General features: G+C 44.5%; 1 gene segment (V, D, J or C); it reads right to left on the bottom strand.

Annotated features, from left to right (window-relative positions):
- Positions 1–5,591: 5,591 nt before the first annotated feature.
- LOC144697689 (Ig heavy chain C region-like) lies at positions 5,592–24,651 on the bottom strand. The segment is given in 7 exon segments: positions 5,592–6,074; positions 6,213–6,340; positions 9,639–9,968; positions 10,683–10,991; positions 11,616–11,930; positions 12,144–12,443; positions 24,562–24,651. Coding segments are annotated over 7 exon segments (1,434 nt in total).
- Positions 24,652–24,720: the final 69 nt, after the last annotated feature.

Below are 24,720 nucleotides of genomic sequence, written 5' to 3'. Positions count from 1 at the left end.
TCAAATCCCTTAGTGTGTGCTCAGGACGTCTACAGTGCTCCATCCTGTCGGAAAGATCGAGGAAATTGCAGGGCAGCCAGGGATTGGTGGGGCTGCATGTCTTCGTTCTCTGCTGTAACCATTCTATGATTTTACGAGCAGAGCATTATACTTTAAATGGCCTCTGCGTACAGAGCTGAGTGGTTAAGGTAATGGGTTTGAGAATCCTTTAGAGTTTCCAGATACAGGTTCAGATCCTGCCAGATTACATTTCTCACTGTTCCTGTTTTAAGAATGAGTTAGAGAATTAATCATCAAGTAAATGGACTAAAAAAATCTTTCAAATTCTCCCGTGTACTTTTCATTTCCGTTCATCCGCATTCATCAAATTTGCAGTTGGAAATGGAACAAAAACGGAGCCAATTTGATGACGTCCTTGCTTTCTGGACGTTTGTCTCTCCTGACGCCTCTGTCACTATTGGTTTCTATGTCTGTGTGTGTTCCTTTCCATGTGTCAATGTGGTTCAATTCCTTGTGGTAGTGAACGCATTTTTGCCATCGCAAACTTCACTCACTTTCGTTATGTATCTTCATGGTAAACGATACAAGGAATAACAGTAGGTTTAAAAGTTGCAAGAGGAGATGGACATTTCTGGAATTCGGTCAGTAGTTGGTTCCGTAGCTCAGTGATTAGAGCAGAACCCTTAAAATTCGTACCGCGTTCGATCCTGGCTGTAGCCTACAATTAAACTTTAGCTTAGCCTAATGATAAGGAGTGGGGGAGGATGCAGATAGGCTGAAAGAGATATATATAAAGCTCAGGGCAATTAAGATAGCAGATGGCGCATCATTTCAGAATAGGTGAAGCTGCTCAGTCGGTCCAAAAGAATAAGAAAACGCCGAACTATTTCAGTACAGTCAATAGTTATGGGATGAACTGAATGCAAAGTACAGGACATTGGTAAGAACACATCTGGAGTCCTGTTTACAGCACTGGCCTCTTTATTTAAGGAAATATGTAAATGCGTTAGCATAGTTCAGAGAAGGGTTACTGGACTGTTATGACACGGCAGTTGGTAACGGCTGAGTTAATCTTCATCAAGGCAACAATAACCCATACACTCCAAACAGACACCAGACACAGCACATTATATCTTACGAAATCAAAATGAGGTTCTTTTCAATTTGTTCCTTCGCAGACACAGTGGTAAGCTTACAGGAGGCATAGATCTTCCATGCCTCTGAATTCCACACACAAAACTTTTCTGGATGTACCTAGTCTTCCCTTTGAACGCAAAACCTCATTGCATCACCAGGGCCTTGAACTCCACCTCTTCTAACAAAAAACCTCTTTCATAGCACCAATCTTATTAGTAATATGAACATATTGTTTGGTGTTTCCTAGCCAGGTGCAAGATTTCGCCCCCAATCTTTGAATGGTTTATTCAACAGAATGCAAATGTGCTCTCTACCTTACTGTTTCCACCTCATAACTACTATACATTAACACACCCATACTAGCTGGCTTTAATCCAATTGAGGCACACGCAGACACACCCACAGACACAGACCCCACTACAAGTCCAATTTAAAAATAATTTCCAATAACATTAAATACATTAATATCTCTTCATGACATAGACCATTACCAAGAAGGCGTTCATTGTTTTAAGAGGAAAGGTTGGACAAGTTAGGCTTGTATCCACTGGAGTTTGAAAGAGTAAGAGGTGACTTGATCGAAATCTTTAAGATCCCGAAGGGTATTAACAAGGTTGATGTGGAGAGGATGTTTCCTCTTGTGGGAGAATCTGGAACTGGGGGTTCACAGTTTCAAAATAAGGCGTCGCTCATTTAAGGCAGAAATTAGGAGAAATTATTTTCTCTCATAGGGTCATGAGTCTTCATAACTCTTCCTCAAAAGGCAGTGGAAGCAGAGTCTTTGAATATTTTAAAGGCAGAGCTAGATAGATTTTTGATCAACAAGGGGGTGAAAGGCTATCAAGGGTAGGTGGGAGGTTACAATCAGATCAGCTGTGATCTTATTGAATGGTGAAGCAGGCTTGAAGGGCCGAGTGAACTCTCCTGCTCCTAGTTTGTATGTTCACACGTTATTTGAGTCCAGACTGCTTACCGGCTCAGCGCCCAATTGCCACAAAGTCGAGAAGATTGAAATTTTCACTGAACAGCATGTAAACAGCCAGTGGATTCAATCGGTGCGATGGTGTGTTCCAGTTCTAGATGTGCAATCATAGAATCAATTTCTATTTGTTGCTTTGAACCCAATATTTCTAATGGGTTGGATGTTATGCATATGTGTGATCTAACTTATCTCATTTTCTTTGAAATGAATATTCATAAAACTACTTGTCTGGGAACTTACTGGATAACAGCAGGGCTGGCAAAGTTTGTACAACATTTCCTTGAAGCCAAAGGACACGACACAGAACTGCCTCGGGAAGAGAAGTAGAAGTAAAACGCCAATGTTTGAGTTGACAGTAGAATTCGCTAAACAAGATGTTACAGAAACACCCTGGTGACCTAATGGTTAGGATTCGGTGCGCTCATCGCCCAAATTTGATTCCCGGTCTCGCTGTTGTGCAAAATATCACAACCAAAAACCAATTTCTGATTCAAAAACTCTATCGTGCCCAACACCTCATCCCCTTCCCACAGCACCTTCCCATGCAATCGCAGGAGGTGTAACATTTTACCTTCTCCCTTCTCACCGTCCAAGGCCCCAAACACTCCTTCCAGGTGAAGCAAAGATTTATTTGCACTTCTTACAATTCAGCCTATTGTATTCTCTGCTCACAATGTGGTCTCCTCCACACTGGGGAGACTAAACACTCTCTGACTGTCCGCTTTGCAGAACACCTTCACACAGTCCGCAAGAATGACCCAGACCTGTCTTTCACTTGCCATTTCAATTCACACCTTGCCCTCACGCTCACATTTCTGTCTTCAGCCTTCTACAATGTTCCGGTGAAGCCCAACGCAAACTGGAGGAACAGCACCTCATCTTCTCATTAGACACTCTACAGCCTTCTGGACTCAACATTGAGGTCAACAAATTCACATTATGAACTCTGTCCTCCATTTTAATTTCCCTGCAGCCTCCACACCCCCAAGTGCCAGTCTGCATCTTGTTCTTCTGTTTTGCTTTCAGACAGCGCTGACCCTTTTTCTGCTATTAACACATTCTGCTATTTTGCTTCCAGTCAGTGCTGACCTTTGTCTAGATATTAACGCCTGCTTTCATAATTAATAATATCATTCCCGTTGCCTTTGACTTGTGTTCCATGATATCTTTGTTACTGAATCTCTCCTGACCTCAAACCTATCCCTGAACTTTTTTGCTCCATCTACTCCACCCACCCTCGTCAGCAGCATAAAACGCATCATATTTCTACCTCCCTTGAGTTCTGAAGAAGAGTCATATGGACTGGAAGCGTGAACTCTGTTTCTGTCTCCACAGGTGCTGTCAGACCTGCTGTGAAATTCAGCGACCCTCTGTTTTTATTAGAGCACGAATTCCTGGCTTTATCATAATATAAAATGCATAGCAAGTCGGCCAAAATCCATGGAACGAGGAGCAGAGTTAAATTTCCACGTGGGTATTAAATAGAACTGGAAATGACTGAGGCGGAGATTGAAAGTTGAAAGATGTATCATGAAAGTGGAGGAATTTGATATCACCTTGCACGGTTTCACAGGAGCCGCAGGGATTAGGTTGGTGGCTTTTGGAAATTGGATTTTGCAATTCACAGCTTTTAGTACTATTTCACCACACTGTCAATTTCATGTTCTTGCCAATGGCAATGGTTGTTTTAATTGGCTGAATAGGTCATTTTGTCTCAGGAGAAAGTGGTCTGAAATGAAAACAAATGGCAAAAGTATCGTTTATCAAACTGCCGGGGTAGCCTCCGTGCTGGCATGGTGGCTGGGACTTGCCGTGGCCCGGGTTCAATTTCTCGTGTGAGAATTAGGGTTCTTTGCTCATGTCCACATTGCTCGAACAGAGCGATTTTTTTATTGATTTAAAACTGAAAACGCATAACAGCCTGTGCCGAATCAGTGGAGTGTGTGTTTGAAGCATCCCATCAGAGCTGGTATCAGAGGGAATGGAGCAGGGAGAGAGGATCCCTGGGGTGATATTCAGTGAGTTCAGGAGGATCGTATCAGAGGGAATGGAGCAGGGAGAGAGGATACTTGGGGTGATGTTCAGTGAGTTCAGGAGGATGGTATCAGAGGGAATGGAGCAGGGAGAGAGGATCCCTGGGGTGATGTTCAGTGAGTTCAGGAGGATGGTATCAGAGGGAATGGAGCAGGGAGAGAGGATCCCTGGGGTGATGTTCAGTGAGTTCAGGAGGATGGTATCAGAGGGAATGGAGCAGGGAGAGAGGATCCCTGGGGTGAAGTTTAGTGAGTTCAGTTGTTTGTTGCGTCAGGCAGGCCGCAGGGCCTGGGAATTTCCACGATTTGTGCTCCCCGTTGTTCCTGATAAGACCCAAACTGTGGTGATACTTCGCAGGATTACTGCTCGATAATATGTCTGTGTCAGATCGGCCCTAGTCTCTAGGAATCATCTCATGGTTTGTGTCAACGGTTCAGTCTGCGGTATTTGTGCATTTTTTGTTATTCATGCGATATAGGCGTGGCTGTCTGGGCCAGCATTTATTGTACATCCCTAATTGCATTGAGAAGGTGGATTGTGACGTCTCTGCCTTGTGAGTGTTTAATTGGACAAATTAGAGAGAATCCAGGCGAATGCTCTGGGCGCATGGGTTCAAATCCCAACATGGCAGCTGCTGGAATGTGAATTCAATTATTAAAACCTGGGATTGAAAACTAGCCTCAGTAATGGTGACCATGACAACTGTCACCGATTGTCGTAAAAACCCATCTGCTGCACTAATATCCTTTAGTGAAGGGAATCTGCCATCCTTACCCAGCCTGGCCGACATGTGATTCCTGGTCGACAGCAACCTGACTGACACTTAACTGCCCTCTGAAATGGCCTTGGAAGCCGGGCTGTTCTGGGCGGCCTTGCCAGCGACACCCACACCTCATGAAAGGGTAAAGAGATAAAAAAAAACTTTTATTCCCTATCTAACCCCTGCTGCACCGACCCTGGGAGTGTTAGATGGGACAGTGTAAAGGAAACTTTCGTCCTCCATATACTGTCCTGTATGGGCCTCTGATGAAGCAGATCCCTGCTGTTTACAATTACCTGACATGTGACTGTGACAGACCTGAGTATGAGTGAAATCACCGAGGTTCCCCTCGCTGTGTAATCATCCTGGCTCTGGGGTTTGCCATAAAAAGGTAGAGGTAAAGGTGTATTAACACCGATGGGTCGCTGGGTGGCGCAGTGACTCTTTCACTGAAGGACCTTGGGCTCTGAAGAAGAGTCATGAGGACTCGAAACGTTAACTCTTTTTTTTCTCCACAGATGCTGTTGGGCCTGCTGAGTTTTTCCAGCATTTTCTGTTTTTGATTCACATCCCAAACAGGAATGGTTAAAAAAAATCTGGGAAAGGGGAGGAAACAGTGTAATAGGGGAAATGGAGCGGTGTCGATGGGCCTGGGGGAAAGGAGTTCAGCAAAGTCAGTTCGTTTCACATTCATGATTTATTAACAATTTTGGAGAACATTTTACAGAAAAGTTTATTTTAAAGTCAACTGGACTGAATATGATGACTGAGTCACACTGAGAACAGAACACATTCGCTCTGAACTGCCAACTGTATGTACAGCTGTGACAGAGACCAGAAAGAGAAAACCGGAGCTCAACATAAAGGGAAGGGAAAAATTGTGAATGAGGAATGAGAAAAGCTACTTATTTACATATGGAATTCAAACTACTGGGGAATTATAAACTACAATTACAATACAGCCATAATTATCTCGCACATTTCAAACAGAGAAACGGAAATACCGTCCATGACTGTCTTAGTTATAAATTCGGAAACATGAACTGAAGGTATTTCATTTTTAGATTCACCGAGAGGACATATTTTAAATTCGTAATACGGAGATCTCAATAAACGGCTGAGGAAAATCTACGGTGTCCAAAATTCAACCGGTCACTTGATCTGCAAAAGAGGATAAAATAATGAAGCAGATGTTTAGAATGTGGGACATTTATCTTAGTGTTTTAATCAATGAAACATTGAGAGATTTTTCAAATAGCTTCTGTCAGTCTGAAGTGTGAGCGGATTGAATCTTCTGACCTTCACCAGAGTGACGGCAGTGCTGTAGAAAATGCTCAGGAAGAACAGGATGATGAATGTGGAAGCGGTTGTCCAGATGTTGCCGTTATCATCCTCAGAGTCTTCAATCCAGGTGCGATCTGTGGAATCTGCGAGGATATAACCGAGGAAATGTAATTAGGTTGTTTATTAATCTTGGATATCTTTTAAAAAATATACTCTTTACTCTTTCCTAAGTTATTAATGTATTCTCTAATTTAATGTTCAATATATATCTACTGTTAAGCTCGTGAATTTCAGCAACCTATCTCTGTAACTATCTCCACAGCTGTTCCTCCTTTACAATCCTCGTATAGTCCGAGTCGGAAAATATAGAAAATTATCTCCAATATCAGTTTATTTTCGAACAATTTCGTACGATCTATTATTGGAGAATATTATGATGGATATCGAGAAAGATTCACTGAGCAACTTATTTTGAAACTGTGAACGTTGCTTTTTAAAATCTCGGATGTGAGTTCCCATCTTGGTTGTCTATTTGTGATGGGAATGTTTGGTGCGTCATTAACTTAAATCAGTTTCTCAGTAAGAACATTGTTTCAGTGTGCTTTTCGGATCATTATGTAATAGGGACAATTGCCGGAGAATACATTGGTTAAAAAAGTGCATTTGAATTATACCTTCTTCAATAGCCTGGCGTTTGTGTCATGCTTTAGCTTTTGTGTATGTGTGCATGAGTATATCGTGCCTTGCATCACCCTTTGTTTCTGTGTCCATATGTGTGTATGAGTATTGAGGTGTGTTCATTTGCCAATGAGTGCTGACTTGTGCATTTTTGTGTCTGCGTCTGCATGTATATTTTGCTTTTTTGCCAATGTGTATGTATGAGTGTGTTATTGTGTGTATTTATGTATTGATATCTATGTTTATTTATTACTATATGTGTTAATGTGTGTTTATGCGTTCTTGTCTGCTAATATAAGTGTTAATGTTTCCTTTTGTGTTCCACGTATGTGTCAGCATATTAATGTCTGTGTCACAGCGTGTGTGTGTGAGAGAGAGTTTTTAATGTGTGCATTTGTGTGTTGATGGATATTTAGAACTATGTATCAATGTGTGTTTATGTTTTCATACGTATTAACGTGTGTTTTTGTGTTCTCGTGTGTATAAGCGTGTTTCATGTTTGTGTCTACATGTGTGCCTGTGAATGTGTTAGTCTGTTCCTCTATGTGTTTGTCTGTCTGGGTGTCGTCTGCTCATGTGTGTGCATGTGTTCATGTGTATCCATGCACTTGTTTTAATGTGTATGATAGTGTGTGTCTTTTCGTCTGTATTTCTGTCATTGTGAATGTGTGATGATGCATATTTGTGTCCTTGTAAGAATCTGCTTGTCTGGTTTTATCTGTTTGTGTGTGTGTGATTGTGTATGTGTGTGTTCCTGTGCCTGCATTTGTGTGTGTATTTGTGTTTGGGTGTGATTGTGTGTGTGTATGTGATTGTGTGTGCGCATGTGTGTCTGTCTGTGCGTCTGTGCCTATGTGTTTGTGTGTGCGCGTATGTGTATTTGTCTATGTGTGTGTGTTTGTGTGTCTGCCTGTGTTTGTGTGTGTGTCTGTGCCTCTGTGTGTGTATGTGTGTGCCTATGTATGTATGTGTGTGTGTCTGCCTGTACTGTGTGTGTTTGTGTCTGCGTGTCTGTGCCTATGTGTGTATGTATGTATGTTTTTGTGTGTCCATTTGTGTCCCTTGTGTGCATTTTTACTATTTTTCCGAGTTTCACAAGGTCCCAACGACCGAGTCTGACCCTGATAGTGAAAATTTTGGTGAATATTTTCAATGTTCTGTATAAACGTGTTTTCTGTGAGATGCAAGGTGATATCAGGTGAACGAATGCAAACAATCAACCATCTGCCTCATAAAATTCAGGGGCAGAACCGTGAACAACCCAGGGAGGATTTAATAACCAGTTCAGAATCGGATGATGAGAAATCAATCTTAGCATAAGATTAACAGGAGCAAGAGTGTGAAAACTTCTTAAAATTATGTTGCATAAATATATATTTTACAACATTTTAAGCATGATGGGACTTTAAAACCAGTGGCCAGTAAGCTAGAAGCCGACTTCTGCTGTTGGTAACTGGGTCCTTACAGCAAAGGCCCGTTCCCTTCCAGATTCTCTGCTCGGGGACTGAGAGTCCAGTGAGTTAATAGTTTTGCTCCGTCTGGTTGGCGAAGCAATTTCCTTTTCGGTTCTCTCTGCTGAGAAGGTGGAGACACACCGGGTTAACCAATGACCTTCCTCGTCTTTCTGTTTAGCTAGTGGTGGTAAAATTGGCTAAAAATTTTCTTTTCAGTTTTCTCTGTTAGTGAAGTGGGGGTACAGTGGGTTAACAATTTCCCTTCCCCCTCTCTCTGTTGGGGAAGTGGATGTACATTGGGTTAACAATTTCCCTTCCCCCTCTCTCTGTTGGGGAAGTGGGGGTACAGTGGGTTAACAATTTCCCTTCCCCCTCTCTCTGTTTGGGAAGTGCGGGTACAGTGGGTTAACAATTTCCCTTCCCCCTCTCTCTGTTGGGGAAGTGGGGGTACAGTGGGTTAACAATTTCCCTTCCCCCTCTCTCTGTTGGGGAAGTGGGGGTACAGTCGGTTAACAATTTCCCCTCCCCCTCTCTCTGTTGGGGAGGTGGAGGTACAGTGGGTTAATAATTTCCCCTCCCCCTCTCTCTGTTGGGGAAGTGGGTGTACAGTGGGTTAACAATTTCCCTTCCCCCTCTCTCTGTTGGGGAAGTGGGGGTACAGTGGGTTAACAATTTCCCTTCCCCCCCTTTCTGTTGGGGAAGTGGGGGTACAGTGGGTTAACAATTTCCCCTCCCCCTCTCTCTGTTGGGGAAGTGGGGGGTACGGTGGGTTAACAATTTTCCTTCCCCCTCTCTCTGATGGCGGATTGTTGGGACATGTTTCTGTGTGACCCTCACTTCAGTTCCCAGTGGGTGCGATGCAGCAGCTTAAAGCTGGCATCCATTTTAAAGGAATGGACCATAAGAGAAGCAGCAACACCGAGATCTAAATGTGCTGAGTTTGTTTGCCGGAAATGGGAAATTGTCAGATTTCTCCTCAGTGGGAGGAGAATTGGTGATGTTATTTTGCAGAATCCCGTAATGAATGAGCTTTACTGTGTCTCTAACCCAGGGTGTATCTGAGCTGGGAGCACTGGGTGTACAAGACTTGGTTCTGAGCCCTGGAAATATCCGATTTTAACTAAACAGCTCTAACATTAGCAAAAGTGGAAAACAACACTAATTAAGCGACTGTGCATTTAAATCACGATTGGAGAAAAGGACTTTATTATATTTTTATTGAAGTTTGAAATGTAAACGAGAGATTCTCATTGACATGAATTAACGGTGTCCATCAGTGCAAGGGAAATATTCACAAAACTCGGTTTACCGCTGGATTTATCAACCGTTCTGTTGATGATCTTCAAGGGGATCGCTTCATGTCCCACCACACAGGAGTAAGAAGCGCCGCTGGCCCACTCCTCCGCTGCGATGGATAACAGGCTGTACATGAAGAAGGAGCTATTGCCGTTCTCCGCCACCACCCCGGTGTTCTTGTAGTTCCCGGGATTCACCGGCTTGTCATTGACGGTCCACTTGACGAAGATCTCTCGGGGTGAGAAACCTCTCACTAAGCAGCTGAGGGAGACGAATCTCTGAGCGGAGACATCTTCTGCCGAGGGCAGGAGGACAGACACGGACGGTTCCTGCGGATTTTTAACTGCAGAAAATGTACAATAAGTGTCAATAAACTGGATAATTTCGGAGACAATGAAACCGCTGGTTAGGATGAGGGAAGTGTTTTTCAGTTGAATATTAAAGGTTTACATTATCCGCTTCTAGGAAATATATCGCCGTTCCTTTACTGTCGCTGAGGCAAAATCCTGGAACTCCCTCCCTGACAGCACTGTGCGTGTACCTACACCACAGGGACTGCAGCGGTTCAAGAAGGCAGCTCACCACCACCTTCTCAAGGGCAATTAGGGATGGACAATAACCTTTGGCCCAGCCAGCGAAGCCCACATCCCATTAATTAATAAATAAAAATCTTTGGGATCTACCCGGTTTTCCAGCTCGGAGCAGAGGTGGACACAATCCTTTTCCCTGAGAACTTATGGGGTTGGACGAGAAAGTTTCTCAAAGTTTACAGCACAGAAACAGACCATTCGGCCCAACTTGTCTGTGTTGGTGTTTAAGCTCCATACCAGGCTCCTCCCACCGTTCTTCATCTAAACCCAATGGCACAGCCTTCAGTTCATTGTTCATTCATCTACTTATCAATTTCCCCCTGAAATTCCACAGGCCCAGAGCGTTTAGTTGGCGAAATTGCGAATCAGAGTAGACCATGAATACACTGAAGAGTAAATATTGATCCTGACATTTACACTGGAAATAGACACATTGAACTACTTATTGCTTCAATCTCACCGCTCACCTGGTTCCTTGTGGATGGAACTTCTTAAAGGAGTCGGCAGATCCTGATGGCTCACCACGCAGTAGAACTCAGCCCCACTCAGCCAGGCTTGTGTCGAGATGTTTACGTTGCTGACCACGCTGTCGGGATCCTCTCCCGGTTGGACGGCGATCTCTGATTTCAAAGGCTTCTTCTCTTGTGTCCAGGACACGAGGACTCCATAAGGAGCATTAGAAACGATGCAGGTTAAGGTCACGGTCGCCTCCAGTAAGACCTGTTCTATTGGCGGTGGCAGTAGAGTAATTGTGGGATCGTTGCAGTGGGAATCACCTGTGAGACAGAAATGAAAATCAACCAAAGTTTCACATTCAGAATCAGGACAGCAGTATTCAGTCTTCACACTCTTAACGAAAATAAATCACCTTGGACATATCAACCTCTAACTATCGTCTTTAATCTTCTTTACACAATGGAAAACCAGCTTGGTCTGTGTAAATCGTTCTCATAATTTAAGTCCTTCAGCGCCGGTAACATTCTCATGAATCTATGTTGCCCCAGTCCCAATACAAATACACCATTCCTGGGCCCTGGAATGCAGTACTGAAAGCTGTTTTATAAATAGGGTGGATGCACTTTCCAACACTCTCTCCCGAAGCTGTTACCAGTGAAGGGTTCCAGACACCTTCTGCCTCTCCAAATATGATCAGCTGACTCAGGGTAAATCTGATATCAAGTCCACCTCACACATTCTGTGACGTCAGTGTAGAGACGTGATGTGATAAAATCCTGAATTGTGAACAATCCGAATGCAGCCCTTACATCGGAATTAAACAATAACTACATGACAGTAAATTAGAAGTTGTTCCGTGCTTTCTACTAACTCCAATAAATTCCTGATTTGAGTAACATCGGAGAGCAGAATGATCTCTTGCTTCCTCGGTTTGTATTTCTTACCCTCACACTTGGTGGCGTTTTGACTTTGGGTGACCTCTTGGTGAGTGACCTGACAGGTATAGACCGCGTCGGTGAACCATTCCCCAGCGGAGACTTTCAGCCGACTGGTCACCGAGAAGTTCCCGTTCACTTCAAAGACGGGAGAGGTGACAATTCCTGAATCCATGGGTTTTCCATTCTTCAGCCACTTCACGGTCATTGAACTTGGACGGAAATCGATGATTGAACAGACGGCGGTTGCAAATTTGTTGGTTGTGATTTCTTCCCTGGAGCTCACGGTGAGGAGAACAGTTGGAGGGAAGACAGGTCCAACACCTTCAAGAAACACAGGTTAGACAGTTCTTGCAGAAGAAATTGATAACAGATACAATGAAATCGTATTTTTAAACAGACTTTTTCCGTTAATAGACACTAACCTAGATTTTCCAGGGATCAGAACTATGCAGAGCACTATAAATGTGTTATAACCAAGGCCCTATACAGGGTAATCACAGCCGTTCTGTTTCTCACAAGTTCCCCAACACTTACATTGCATTCCAATGCTCTTGTCTGAGCCGCTGTGTCGAACCTCACAGTTGATTTTGCTGCATTCCCCCTCTGACTCGGTGATGGTTAACTGGCTGCTCAGGCTGTAGGTTCCCTTCTGGTTTCTCACTGACGGGAAAGTCTTAAATCCAGTGGTGATCTGCTGCCCATCTTTCTTCCAGGTCAGGCTGGTGATTTCTGGGGAGTAGTCCATCGCCAAACAGCCATAGGTGACGGAGCCGTCGGTGTTGTGTTGCTGACAGGAGGAGACCAGGCTGTAGAGAGTGGGCGAAGACGGTGTCACTGGGAAAGAATGGCCGATTGAACAAGTTAGACTCTGTGATTTGTGATCATTAAGTAACTAAACAATTCAAAATTTGACTATAACTATAAACATATCCTAATATATTCCAACTAAAACCCACACCCACATTTGTTCATTTATTATTTCCATCATTTGGTGACCCTCACCTGTCGGTTCCCTCTTTGGAAACCCACACCTCTTTTCCCGCCTCTATCCCATTACTAAAAGAGAACATTTTGATGTCATGTGAATGACGTACCTTTCATTGGATTAAAGTGGAAGAGCAGAGGATTTCCCCCATTATTTCGCCACCATTTATTTCTGAGTCAACAACACTTGGTGATAGAGAAGTTGTCTCGTCATTTATATCATTATAGTTTTGGAAATTGGTTCTGTTCAAATTGACTGATGCCCCCTCCTCTCTCCACGTCCCCCCAAAACAAAGAATAGCAACGGCCCTTCGAAAGTACCTTTGTAATGGTAACTATATAATGACCATAGAACTCTAAACTGAATACCAGTTACAGTAATTACGACATTTTCCAATCGTATGTACATATGAACATGCGGATTAGTAGCAGGAGTAGGCCATTCGGCCTCTCAAGCCTCCTCCACCATTGACTCCGATGATAGCTCCGATCATGATACAAAGATAGGTGGAGGGACAGGTAGTATTGAGGAGGCGGGGAGGCTGCAGAAGGATTTGGACAGGTTAAGAGAATGGGCAAAGAAGTGGCAGATGGAATACAACGTGGGGAAGTGTGAGGTCATGCACTTTGGTCGGAAGAATAGAGGCATAGACTATTTTCTAAATGGGGAGAGAATTCAGAAATCTGGAGTGCAAAGGGACTTGGGAGTTCTAGTCCAGGATTCTCTTAAGGTTTACTTGCAGGTTGAGTCGGTAGTTAGGAAGGCAAATGCAATGTTGGCATTTATTTCGAGAGGACTAAAATATAAAAGCAGGGATGTGCTGCTGAGGCTTTATAAGGCTCTGGTCAGACCAGATTTAGAATATTGTGAGTAATTTTGGGTCCCGTACTTCAGGAAGGATGTTCAGGCCCTGGAGAGGGTCCAGAGGAGGTTCACGAGAACGATCCCAGGAATGAAAGGCTTAACATATGAGGAACGTTTGAGGCCTCTGGGTCTATACTCGATGGAGTTTAGAAGGATGAGGGGGGATCTGATTGAAATTTACAGAATACTGAAAGGCCTGGATAGAGTGGATGTGGGGAAGATGTTTCCATTAGTAGGAGAGACTAGGACCCGAGGGCACAGCCTCAGAGTATAGGGAAGACCTTTTTGAACAGAGATGAGGAAAAACTTCTTGAGCCAGAGAGTGGTGAATCTATGGAATTCATTGCCACAGAAGACTGTGGAGGCCAGGTCATTGAGTGTATTCAAGACCGAGATAGATAGTTCTTGATTGGTAAGGGGATCAAAGGTTACGGGAGAAGGCGGGAGAAAGGGGTTGAAAAACTTATCAGCCATGATTGAATGGTGGAGCAGACTCGATGGGCCGAATGGCCTAATTTTTGCTCCTATGTCTTATGGTCTTATAGCTGATCTGATTGTGGCATTAACTCCACATTCCCACCTACTCTCCGCTAACCTTTGACTCCCTTGTCAATGAAGAATCTCTCTACCTCTGCCTTGAAATATTAATGATTCCTCCTCCATCGCTCTCTGGGGAAGAGAGTTCCAAAGTTCCACGACCCTTTGAGAGAAAAATAAAATCCCCTCATTTCCGTCTGAAATGAGAGACCTCTTATTTTTAAACTGTGTTCCCTATCGTTAGTCTCTCTCACAAGGGGAAACATCCTTTCAGCATCCACCCTGTCAATTTCCCTCAGGATCTTATATATTTCAATAGAATCAGCTCTCATTCTTCTAAACTCCAATGGAAACAGGCCCAGCCTATCCAAACTTTCCTCATAAGATAACAGACAACACCTCCCAGTATCATTTGAATGAACATTCTCTGAACAGCTTCTAATGCTTTTATATCCTTTCTTAAATGAGACCAAATCTGTACACAGTAATTCAGACGAGGTCTCATCGACGCCCCGTTAAACTGTAGCAAAATATCCTTCCATTTATATTCTATTCCCCTTGTAATAGATGACAAGATTCCCTTTGCCTTCCTCATCACTTGCTGTTCCTGTATTGTAACTTTTTGTGATTCATGCACTAAGGGATCCAGGTCCCTCTGTACCTCAGGGTTCTGCAAATCTCTCTCCCTTTCAATAATATGCTGCTTTTGTATTCTTCCTGCCAAAGTGGACAAGTTTATATTTTCCCACATTATACACCATCTGTCAATTTTTTGCCCACTCACTTAACCTATCTATATCCTTTTGCTGACCTTTATCCCCTCTTCACCACTTACTTTCCTATCTATCTTTGTGTCATCAGCAAATTTAGCAAATTCATTCAGTCCTTTCATTCAAATCATTGTTATAAATTGTAAATAGTTGAGGCTGCAGTATTGATCCCTGTGTCACATCTTGTCAACCTAAAATAACCAATTTATCCCGACTCTCTGTTTCCTGTTAACTTACTAAACTTCTACCCATGCTGAAATGTTACTGCCGACACCATTATATGCGTAGTAACCTTTGATGTGCCACTTTGTCAAATGCCTTCTGGAAGCCCAAATACAGCACACCCACAGGTTCTCCTTTATTAATGTTCCTTGTTACTTCCTCGAAGGGCCTCAAATAGATCAGCCAAACATGATTTCCCTTTCACAAAACCATGATGGATCTACATAATTGCATTTGGATTTTCTAAGTGACCCGTGAGAGGCTCCTTAATAATAGATTCCAGCACTTTCGCTCTGACAGATGTTAAGCTAACTGGCCTATAGTCTCTTGCTTTCCCTTTCCCTCCTTTATTTAACATAAAAGCCTCATTCTCTATTTTCCAATCTGATGGGACTTTCCAGAATCTATGGAAGTTTGGAAGATTAGAACAAATGCTTCTGCTATTTTTGTGTTCAACTTTTCTGCCCATTTCCTTATTTTCCTTTTTTTACAGGCTTGTCCAATCCGTGTCCCGTGGCTGGATTGTGGCCCCCGAAGTCCCTCTATATGGCCTCTGGAGCCGTTGTTCAAAATGCTGGTAAGACGGATAAGTGGAGTTGAAGGTATCCGTATCTTCAATTGCTCCTCCAATCACAGGCGGGTCTTCTACCCCGTTAGCGGCAGATAGGCTGACCAGTGGGCCTATCAGCAGTAAAACTGGGAAACAAACAGGTTGTGATTGGAGGGGCAGCGAACACCAGCTGGAGAAAGGCGCAGGGAGCCGTGGGGGAAGCGCACAGAGACATTGTCTCCCTTCTCTCCTAGGTACTTAGCGCCTTTTCCCAGGAATGGAAAAGATTTCAGGAGGAGGAGAGACAATGAGGGAGAGAGAGGGAGAGATAGAGAGTGTGGGGCCCTGGGCGCCTGGGGCTTTGGCTCATAACTACTTTAGACAGGCTTTCCCCGCTATAGCCCGGCCTCCCTGCCCTTTCCCCTCTCTTCCCTGTCCCCCCGCCTTTCTGCCCTTTCCCCCTCCGCCTCTCTGCCCTTCCCCCTCATGCATCTCTGCCCTTTCGCCCTCCCGCCTCACTGCCCTTTCCCCCTCCCGCCTCTCTGCCCTTTCCCCCCTCCCGCCTCTCTGCCCTTTCCCCCCTCCCGCCTCTCTGCCCTTTCCCCCCTCCCGCATCTCTCTGCCCCTTCCCGCTCCCGCCTCTCTGCCCTTTCCCCCCTCCTGCCTCTCTGCCCTTTCTCCCTCCTGCCTCTCTGCCCCTTCCCGCTCCCGCCTCTCTGCCCTTTCCCCCTCCCGCCTCTCTGCCCTTTCCCCCTCCCGCCTCTCTGCCCCTTCCCGCTCCCGCCTCTCTGCCCTTTCCCCCTCCCGCCTCTCTGCCCTTTCCCCCCTCCTGCCTCTCTGCCCTTTCTCCCCCAGCTCTCTGCACTTATTCCATGGCTCTCTGATCTTTTGCACTGGCTCTCTGAACATTACCCCAGCTCTCTGCCCTTTTCCCCCTTCCGCATCTCTGCCCTTTCCCCCTCCCGCCTCTCTGCCCTTTACCCCCTCCGCCTCTCTGACCTTTCCCCCTCCCTCCTCTCTGCCCTTTACCCCTCCCACCTCTCTGACCTTTCCCCCTCCCTCCTCTCTGACCTTTCGCCCTCCCTCCTCTCTGACTTTTCCCCTCCCTCCTCTATGACCTTTACCCCTCCCGCCTCTCTGACATTTACCCCTCCCGCCTCTCTGCCCTTTAACCCTCCCGCCTCTCTGCCCTTTACCCCTCCCACCTCTCTGCCCTTTACCCCTCCCGCCTCTCTGCCCTTTCCCCCACCCGCCTCTCTGCCCTTTCCCATTCCCACCTCTCTGCCCATTCCCCCTTCGCCTCTCTGACCTTTCCCCCTCCCTCCTCTCTGCCCTTTCCCCCACCCGCCTCTCTGCCCTTTCCCCCACCCGCCTCTCTGCCCTTTACCCCACCCGCCTCTCTGCCCTTTACCCCCTCCCGCCTCTCTGCCCTTTCCCTCTCCCGCCTCTCTGCCCTTTCTCTCTGCCGCCCATCTGCCCTTTCCCCCCTCCCACTTCCCTGCCCTTTTCCCCTCCCGCCTCTCTGCCCTTTCCCCCTCCCGCCTCTCTGCCCTTTCCCCCCTCCCGCCTCTCTGCCCTTTCCCCCTCCCGACTCTCTGCCCTTTCTCCTCCAGCTCTCTGCTCTTACTCCACGGGTGTCTGCGATTTCGCCCGGCCCTCTGACCTTTTTCCCTGTTCGCTGACCTTTGCCCCGTTTCTATGCCATTCCCCCCCAACCCCTCAGGCTCTCTCCGCTTCCACCAATGCTCGTCGCTACATTCGGCCTTGCTCCACTTTCCCGCACTGCTCGGCCTCAGGCATCGCTTCCAGGTCTCTCTTCCCCGCAGTACCTGCCCTCCCACACACTGAAAAGTGATTGAGTGAGTGAGCGTGTGCATGATTGACAAAGTGAGGGTGGCTGAGTGAGGTTGGGTGGCTGAGTGAGTGAGGGTGCGTGGGTGAGTGAAGCAGTGAATGAGAGTGGGTGATGAGTGAGCGTGGGCGGGTGTCTGAATGTGGGTGAGGATGGATGAGTGAGTGAGGGTGGGTGGTTGAATGAGGGTAGATGAGAGTATGAGTGAGGGTTGGTTGGTATGTGAGGGTGGGTATGTGAGTGAGGGTGAGTGGATGTGTGAGGGTGGGTGGATGAGTTATTTAGTGTGAGTGAAAATAGGTGAGTGAGGATGGGTGGGTGAGTGAGTTTGAGTGAGGATGAGTGAGGGTGGATGAGGAAGGATGGGTGAGTGAGTGTGAGTGAATGAGTGTGAGTGAGTACCCCCGAGTGAGGGTGAGTGAGGGTGGGTGAGTGAGGGTCAGTGAGTGTGGGTGGGTGAGTGAGTTTGAATGAGGCTGGGTGGGTAAGGGTGAGTGAGGGTGAGTGAGTGAGTGAGTGAGTGTGAGTGAGCGAGTGAGGGTGAATGAGTGAGGGTGAGTGAGTAATTGATGGTGAGTGAATGAGGGTGAGTGAGTGGGGGTGAGTGAGTGAGGGCGAGTGAGGGTGCGTGAGTGAGTGATGGCTGAGTGAGTGAGGGTGAGTGAGTGAAGATTAGTGAGTAATTGATGGTGAGTGAATGAGGGTGAGTGAAGGTGGGTGAGGCTGGGTGAGTGAGGGAGTGAGGGTGAGTGAGTGAGGACGAGTGAGTGAGCGTGGGTGAGCGAGGGTGGGTGAGCGAGGGAGTGAGGGTGAGTGATTGAGGGTGAGTGACTGAGGGCGATTGAGTGAGGGCGAGGGTCTGAGGGTGAGTGAGTGAATGATGGTGAGTCAGGGTGAGTGATTGTGGGTAGTGAGGGCGCCCAGGTGCTGCAGGCTTATCAAGGCGATGTTTCTCTGGATGATTTTCCGCTCCGGCTCAGCTTTCCATTGCCTGTTGTCCACAGCCGAGCTGGGGGCTCCTCCATTCGGCTCCAACACCTCCACCTCCTCCTCTTCCTCTCCATCGTTCCTGTCCTGATTCTCCATATTGATCAGCTTTCTGTAACACCGGCTGTGTAAAGTCAGGCAGCAGTGTAGATCGCTGGCCAGCTGCTTTAATGCCGATGCCTTTCTTTGAGAAACCCGTGTCAGTGCGAGAATAGGCAGACTGAGGGGGCTGGAGGGGAAGGTTACAGCAAAACCAGGATGGGCCGTGCAGGCATCTTGCACCAAGTGTGCACCATGTTGAGGATCCAGGAGGCCATGGTCTCCGCCACATCCCTCCCCTTTCCTTGTTCCTTTGTGTTTGGTTCAACACTTGGAAATTCTCCACATATATAGTGATGTCACCTGTGTAATTTCCTTTTACACAACAGGTCCTCAGAAATGGAACAATAAACATGCATGCAGCTTCACGGATTTTCATTCTGCAATTGGTATTTTCAGCCCACTTCTCTGTGTGAGAATGTGTGTGTGTGCGTGAGAAAGAGAGAGAGAGTGCAAGTGTATGTGTTTTTGAGAGAGAGACAGAGAAAGAGAGAGAGAGAGAGAGAGAGAGAGAGTGTGTGTGTGTGTGTGTGTGTGTGTGAGTGAGATAGGGAGTATAAGTGTGAGAATATGTGAGATAGACAATGTGTGTGTGTGGGAGAGAAAGAGTGTGTGTGTGAGAGAGAGAGAATGAGAGAGACAGTGTGTGAGAGAGAGGGAGAGTGTGTTTTTATGTGCGTGTCATAGGGAGTATAAGTGGGAGAGTGACTGAGACAGAGAAATGTGTGTGAGGGAGAGCTACTGTGTTTGTGATTGAGAGAGCAACTGTGTGTGTGTGTCTGTGTGTGTGTGTGAGAGAGAGAGGGAGAGAGTGTAGGGGTGTGAGTTATATGTAGAAAAGTGTGTGAGAGAGAGCCAGTGTGTGTGTGAGAGAGAGTGTGTGTGTGAGAGAGAGTGTGAGAGTGAGTGCATGTGTGAGAGAAACAGTGTGTGTGAGAGGGAATGTGTTTGTGTTTCTGTGTGTGCGTGAGAGAGAATGAGGATGTGTGTGTGTGTCGGAGTGTTATGTGTCTGTGTGTAAGTGAGAGAGGGAGAATGGAGAGTGTGTGCATGTGTGAGAGTGTGAATGTGTGTGGGAGAGAGGGTGCACGTGTGTGAGAGTGTGTGTAGTTGAGAGAGTGTATGTGTCTGAGAGAATGTGAGTATCTGTGTGAGAGTGTGTGTGAAAGAGTGAGGCAATGTGTGAGAGGCAGGGTGTGTGCGTGTTAAAGAGAGTTTGAGTGTGAGAGGGAGAATGTGAGAGGGAGAGCGAGAGAGGGAGAAAGAGTGAGTGTGTGTGTGTGCGTGTGTGTGTGACAGAGAGAGAAAGAGAGAGTGTGTGTCTATCAGAGAGAGTGCGTGTTAGTGAGTGTGTGCAGGTGTGTGAGAAAGAGTCTGTGCGACAGAGAGAGTGAGCGAGTGATGGTGTGTGGTAAAGAGACTGAGTGTGTCGAGGTAGATCAGCCATGATCTTACTGAATGGAGGGCAGGATCGAAGGGCCGAATGTCCTCCTTATGCTCTCATTTCTGTCATTCATTCCTCCCCTTGCAGGCGGCAATCCAATGACTCAGTTTTTGATGGCGGCTCCTTTTCCCCCAAATCCCCCGCGGCTGGTTATTTGGAGCGGGAGCCTGGTCATTGTCCATTTCAATCGTTTAAATAACTCGCAGCCTCTGATCAGATCAGAACAGGCGCTGCTCTCTGGAGCCTCACTGTCACTCCCTGATTCTGTTTGTTCTGAAATTGTGCTCAAGTTCAGGTAACTCACATTCAATGATTTTCTGATACTCAAAATGCTTAAACATAATTAATTCATTAAAATTTATACACGTTCTCTCCAGAAATATTGTTAAAAACAATTAACGTGCGTCATTTCAACCGAGCAATGGAACAACTAATTTTCACAGATCTGGCTAGAGAACCCACAGTTCGATGCTGATTCAGTTTGTTTGACCTCTGCGGGGAGAAGACTCTCAGGTCAGGCACAGGACAAGTTAAGATATGGATTAAAGCCCCCACTCCTCCCCCAGTACACTCCTGTCATCAGCTACAAGGGTGGGACTCAACAGAAAGCCAACTCTCCACTGAACTGTCAAACACTCCGGGTCAGGTACAGCATCGGTTTGACATAAAATAAAACTCTCTCTACATTGTTCCATCAAATATGCCCAGGAGAGGGTTCAAACCGGTTTTGATATAAGTGCTGTGCTGCAGGAGCCGGTCAGAGGCTGGGAATTCTGTGGCGAGTAATTCAACACCTATCGCCCAAAGAAAACTGACCATCTACAAGGCGCAAGTCAGGACTGGGATTGAATAGTTTCCACTTGCCTCAATGTGTGAAACTTCAAAAAACCCCAAGGAACTCGATACTATCCAGGACAAAGCAGCCCACAGAATTGGTACCCCATCCACTACCTTAAACTTTCACTCCCTCCCCCACCGACGCACAGTGACAGCAGTGTGTACCATATACAAGATGCAATGCAGCAACTCGCCAAGGCTCCTTCAAAACCCGCAACCTCTCCTAACTAGAAGGACAAGGGCAGCAGGTGCTTGGAAACACCTGTATGTTCCCCTCCAAGACACTGAACATCCTGACTTGGAACTATATCGCCGTTCCTTCACTGTCAATGGGTCAAAATCCTGGAACTCCCGACCTAACAGCCCTGTGAGTGTACCTGCAGCTATTCAAGGAGGTGGCATTTCAACACTTCCTCAAGGATGGGTAATTAGGATGGGCAACAAATGCTGGCCTTGCCAGCGACCTCAACCTCCTATGATAGGATTAAAAATAAGATACAGGCTAATTTCTTCCTCCACATTGTCCAACCAAATAGGTCAAGGACTGTGGCAGCACAGATTAAAATAGGATAAAACTCTCTCTGCATTGCCTAACCGAACACTCCCAAGACAGATACATCACTGGCTTAAAATTGACCAAACCTCCTTCGACAGTCTGTCTGTCGTTTCTGAATTGCCCTTTCTGACTGTCACAATGGGTTGGGTATCTCATTTCTGAGGCGCCTGGTCAAAAAGTCAAACTTTCACATTTCTCACAGATACAAGTTTTTTGAAGAAATAAATCAAATTGCACTTCCTGAAATACAGGAGAACGAACCAGAAGGTTAACAACCAGTCAGGAAAATTCCTGGTCCCAGCACAGTGACCATGCGCACAGAAACAGAACAGACACAAATGGTGCAACAATCGAGTTCCCAGCAGATAGATCTGTTCAATCTGTCCATTTCATTCAAGCTGTTTGATTCTAATTGATCAATGGTCAATTTGCTACAATTATTCTATAACTTCTTTGAAATTAAACTGATTTTCATTTCAAAACTCCCATTGAAGTCCATCTAATTCCCCGTCTGACTCAAATCTCCAAACAATGTATGATTTAAGTTACCCTGAAAATGAACACAGCAAATACTACAGATTCAGGATAATTGGTTGTCCGTAATAAAGACTCAATGACAGGGTAAGAATTAAACAAATCAGGAAACATTCACATTGAAAACCGATTACCCACTGATTTGATTTGATTTTAGGTATAAATATAACCAATAAAAACGTTGAGGCGAAACACCTTATCGAGCTGAGCACAGCTGAGTAAGAAAGGTATTCTTTTCTAAATTCATTTTGGATACAATTCAAAATTCTCTCCACCCTTTGAGATTTTGCACCACTATAATGTCCAGTATACTATTTAATTGTTGGAGTTCATTTATGTTGAATTAATTATCACTAATATTATATTGTAAGTTAATTATCTTGTTATTGTCAATTCATTTTCTTGTTAGCTGATTTCTACTTTATAATAAAAATAGTTTTCAATAATTGAAAATTGTTTCTCCTTGGTACTTTGTGAAATAATTGGGGTTTATTTAAATCAACCTGACACTGAAAAATTGTTAAACAATAAACTTCAAATTACTACATGGTAACATCCAGGCAAGTAAATCAATTTTACTTAAATCTGATCAATATTTACTATTTTATTTTTACTTCTCCTGCTCTGTTTTAATGGACAAAATTGTAAACTATGCGTTTCTAAACGGATTGAGAAATCATAAATTCCATCTATTCTCATCGAGTAATTCACACGACGAATTTATGAGTTGAATATTTGAAACACTTTCAAATCTGGCCGGGGGCACATCGCATTAACTGTCGATGAGGTGTAATATCATCTGTTTGCTGAATCAAACTTGCCTTAACTCCGAGTTATGTGTAAACAAATGTTCCTGGCAGTTACTTATTATCAATGAAAGTGCTTCCTACATAACAATCCCTATAATTTAATTGTTAAATATATTGTTCACTGAAAGAAGATCCAAATTGATCAGTAGACAATTTGAAGAGAAGAATTCATTCAGATCATCTGCGCCACTGAAATATAACCGGCAAATTGACTCCAGATTTTGTTCTTCAATTTAATATTTAATAAGAATTAAGCATGAAACTCAGATATAATCTGTTCTTCTCCTATAATTCTATCTGTGTACAGCACAGCTATGGGAGACAGGATGTTGTTATTAAATTCAAAACTAATACTAATGTTTGCAATTAAATTAATCTTTTCGAATTTCAAGCTTTTACTTGTCAGTCTCTATTTATATGCGGTCTGCACCTTCCTGCAGTTCAAAAAAATGTAAGAACAATTCCTTTACTGCCAGCGAATTACACCCCCCAGTAAACTGTTTAAAATTAGATTAGTGACAATTATCTCGCTATCCAAATCCCAATGACATTGAAGGAATAATGTGGTTACAGCTGCACAGAAAGAATGTAATAACCGAATAGACATATTGCCAAACTGCAATGTCAAACTCCTCTTTAAGTCAATGCAAATGTTATCAGCGATATAAAAAAGTAATTCAAAATCTCTTTTGAAACTGAACAATTCTGTAGAGTCAGTATATTATTACTGAAATTTTTTCATGCATAATCACAAAATGTTTCCAGCCTAAAAACTTTCCCGATCATGTTAATTGTGCGCAGAGCACAGCAGAATTGTGAAAGGCGATTAATGATCAATTAGGTTAATATGAAAGCTGTTCCGTCAATATGGAGAAATACATTATAATTGTTTTAATTGTATTAATTTTACTCTACAATTTGAAAACTTGGTAATTGTATAGTTTCTGATTGCAGTAACGAATTATGTTCTGAATGAGCGTCATAATCCATGGTTTAGTTTACTCTGCAATTATCACTTAAAATAAAGACAAAATGTTCTAACACATCTGTAAATGCTTTTTTGCCCATTTCTGAAGCCTGTTTGTTTTCTGCCTACAATCGCGCTTCAAGCAGATACAAACGCGTAGGCTGCTTCGATTCAATCGCAAAACGTGTAACTGCTCAATGTCACCGAGTTTAAACAATGCAGAAACAATGCAGAACCGCTAAACCGTTTCACAAATTCCACTAATTTAAAGTCACCCGGACACACACTCTCCTCAGCAGAAAAACACCAAAATCACATCACTGTGGGGCTGAAATCCGTTTCATGGAGAAGCAGCTCAATTGTACAAACACTTCCAACAGAATCCAATGTAACATTGCAAGAAAATCTCAATATCGAATCCAGACAACCGCTCGTCACCAAATGAATGAATAATTAAACTAAACATAAATATGGAATAATGTCAACGGCATTCTGAGTAGGCGGATCATGTTCAATAAATTAATATTGAAACTTAAGCATACTTTGTTAATATTGGGTTTGATTTCAAATCTATTTAAACCCTTGTGCGGTAGATGGTAAAACCCGCAGCCATTAGATGTCACCGAGATTAAACATTGCAGAAACGTCAAACTGTTTTTACAAACGTTAGATATTTCAAGTAGCCCGGCCACACAGTATCCTCAGCAGATAAATACAAAATCACAACAACCAGGGACTCAATCCCTCAGCAGCACTTTTTATCAAAACACAGCGGAATTATATAACTCAATTTCAGCAGAATCACATGAAACATTGTAAAAACTTCTGCATTCAGAATCCACCAAACTCAGGTTTCATTGGCTGAATGAATTATTAAAATAGACAAAAAAAAACAAAGACTCAAATAAAACAGTTACTAAATAAATGTGTGGTTCTTACCGGCAGTCACCGTCACCATGGTCCCTTGTCCCCAGTAGTCCATACCGTCACAGTGTTACATTCCCTGGGCTGTGCCATACAATAACTGTCCCTGCACGAAAAAGTCAGAAATCCACCATTATTTTAAATATTCATAAGTCAGAGGCAAAATAAGATCAC

Source organism: Cetorhinus maximus, chromosome 23 (assembly GCF_964194155.1).
Source record: "Cetorhinus maximus chromosome 23, sCetMax3.hap1.1, whole genome shotgun sequence".
Lineage (NCBI taxonomy): Eukaryota > Metazoa > Chordata > Chondrichthyes > Lamniformes > Cetorhinidae > Cetorhinus > Cetorhinus maximus.
The sequence above is the reverse complement of the archived record's forward strand: the minus strand, read 5'-3'. Positions and strand labels throughout refer to the sequence as shown.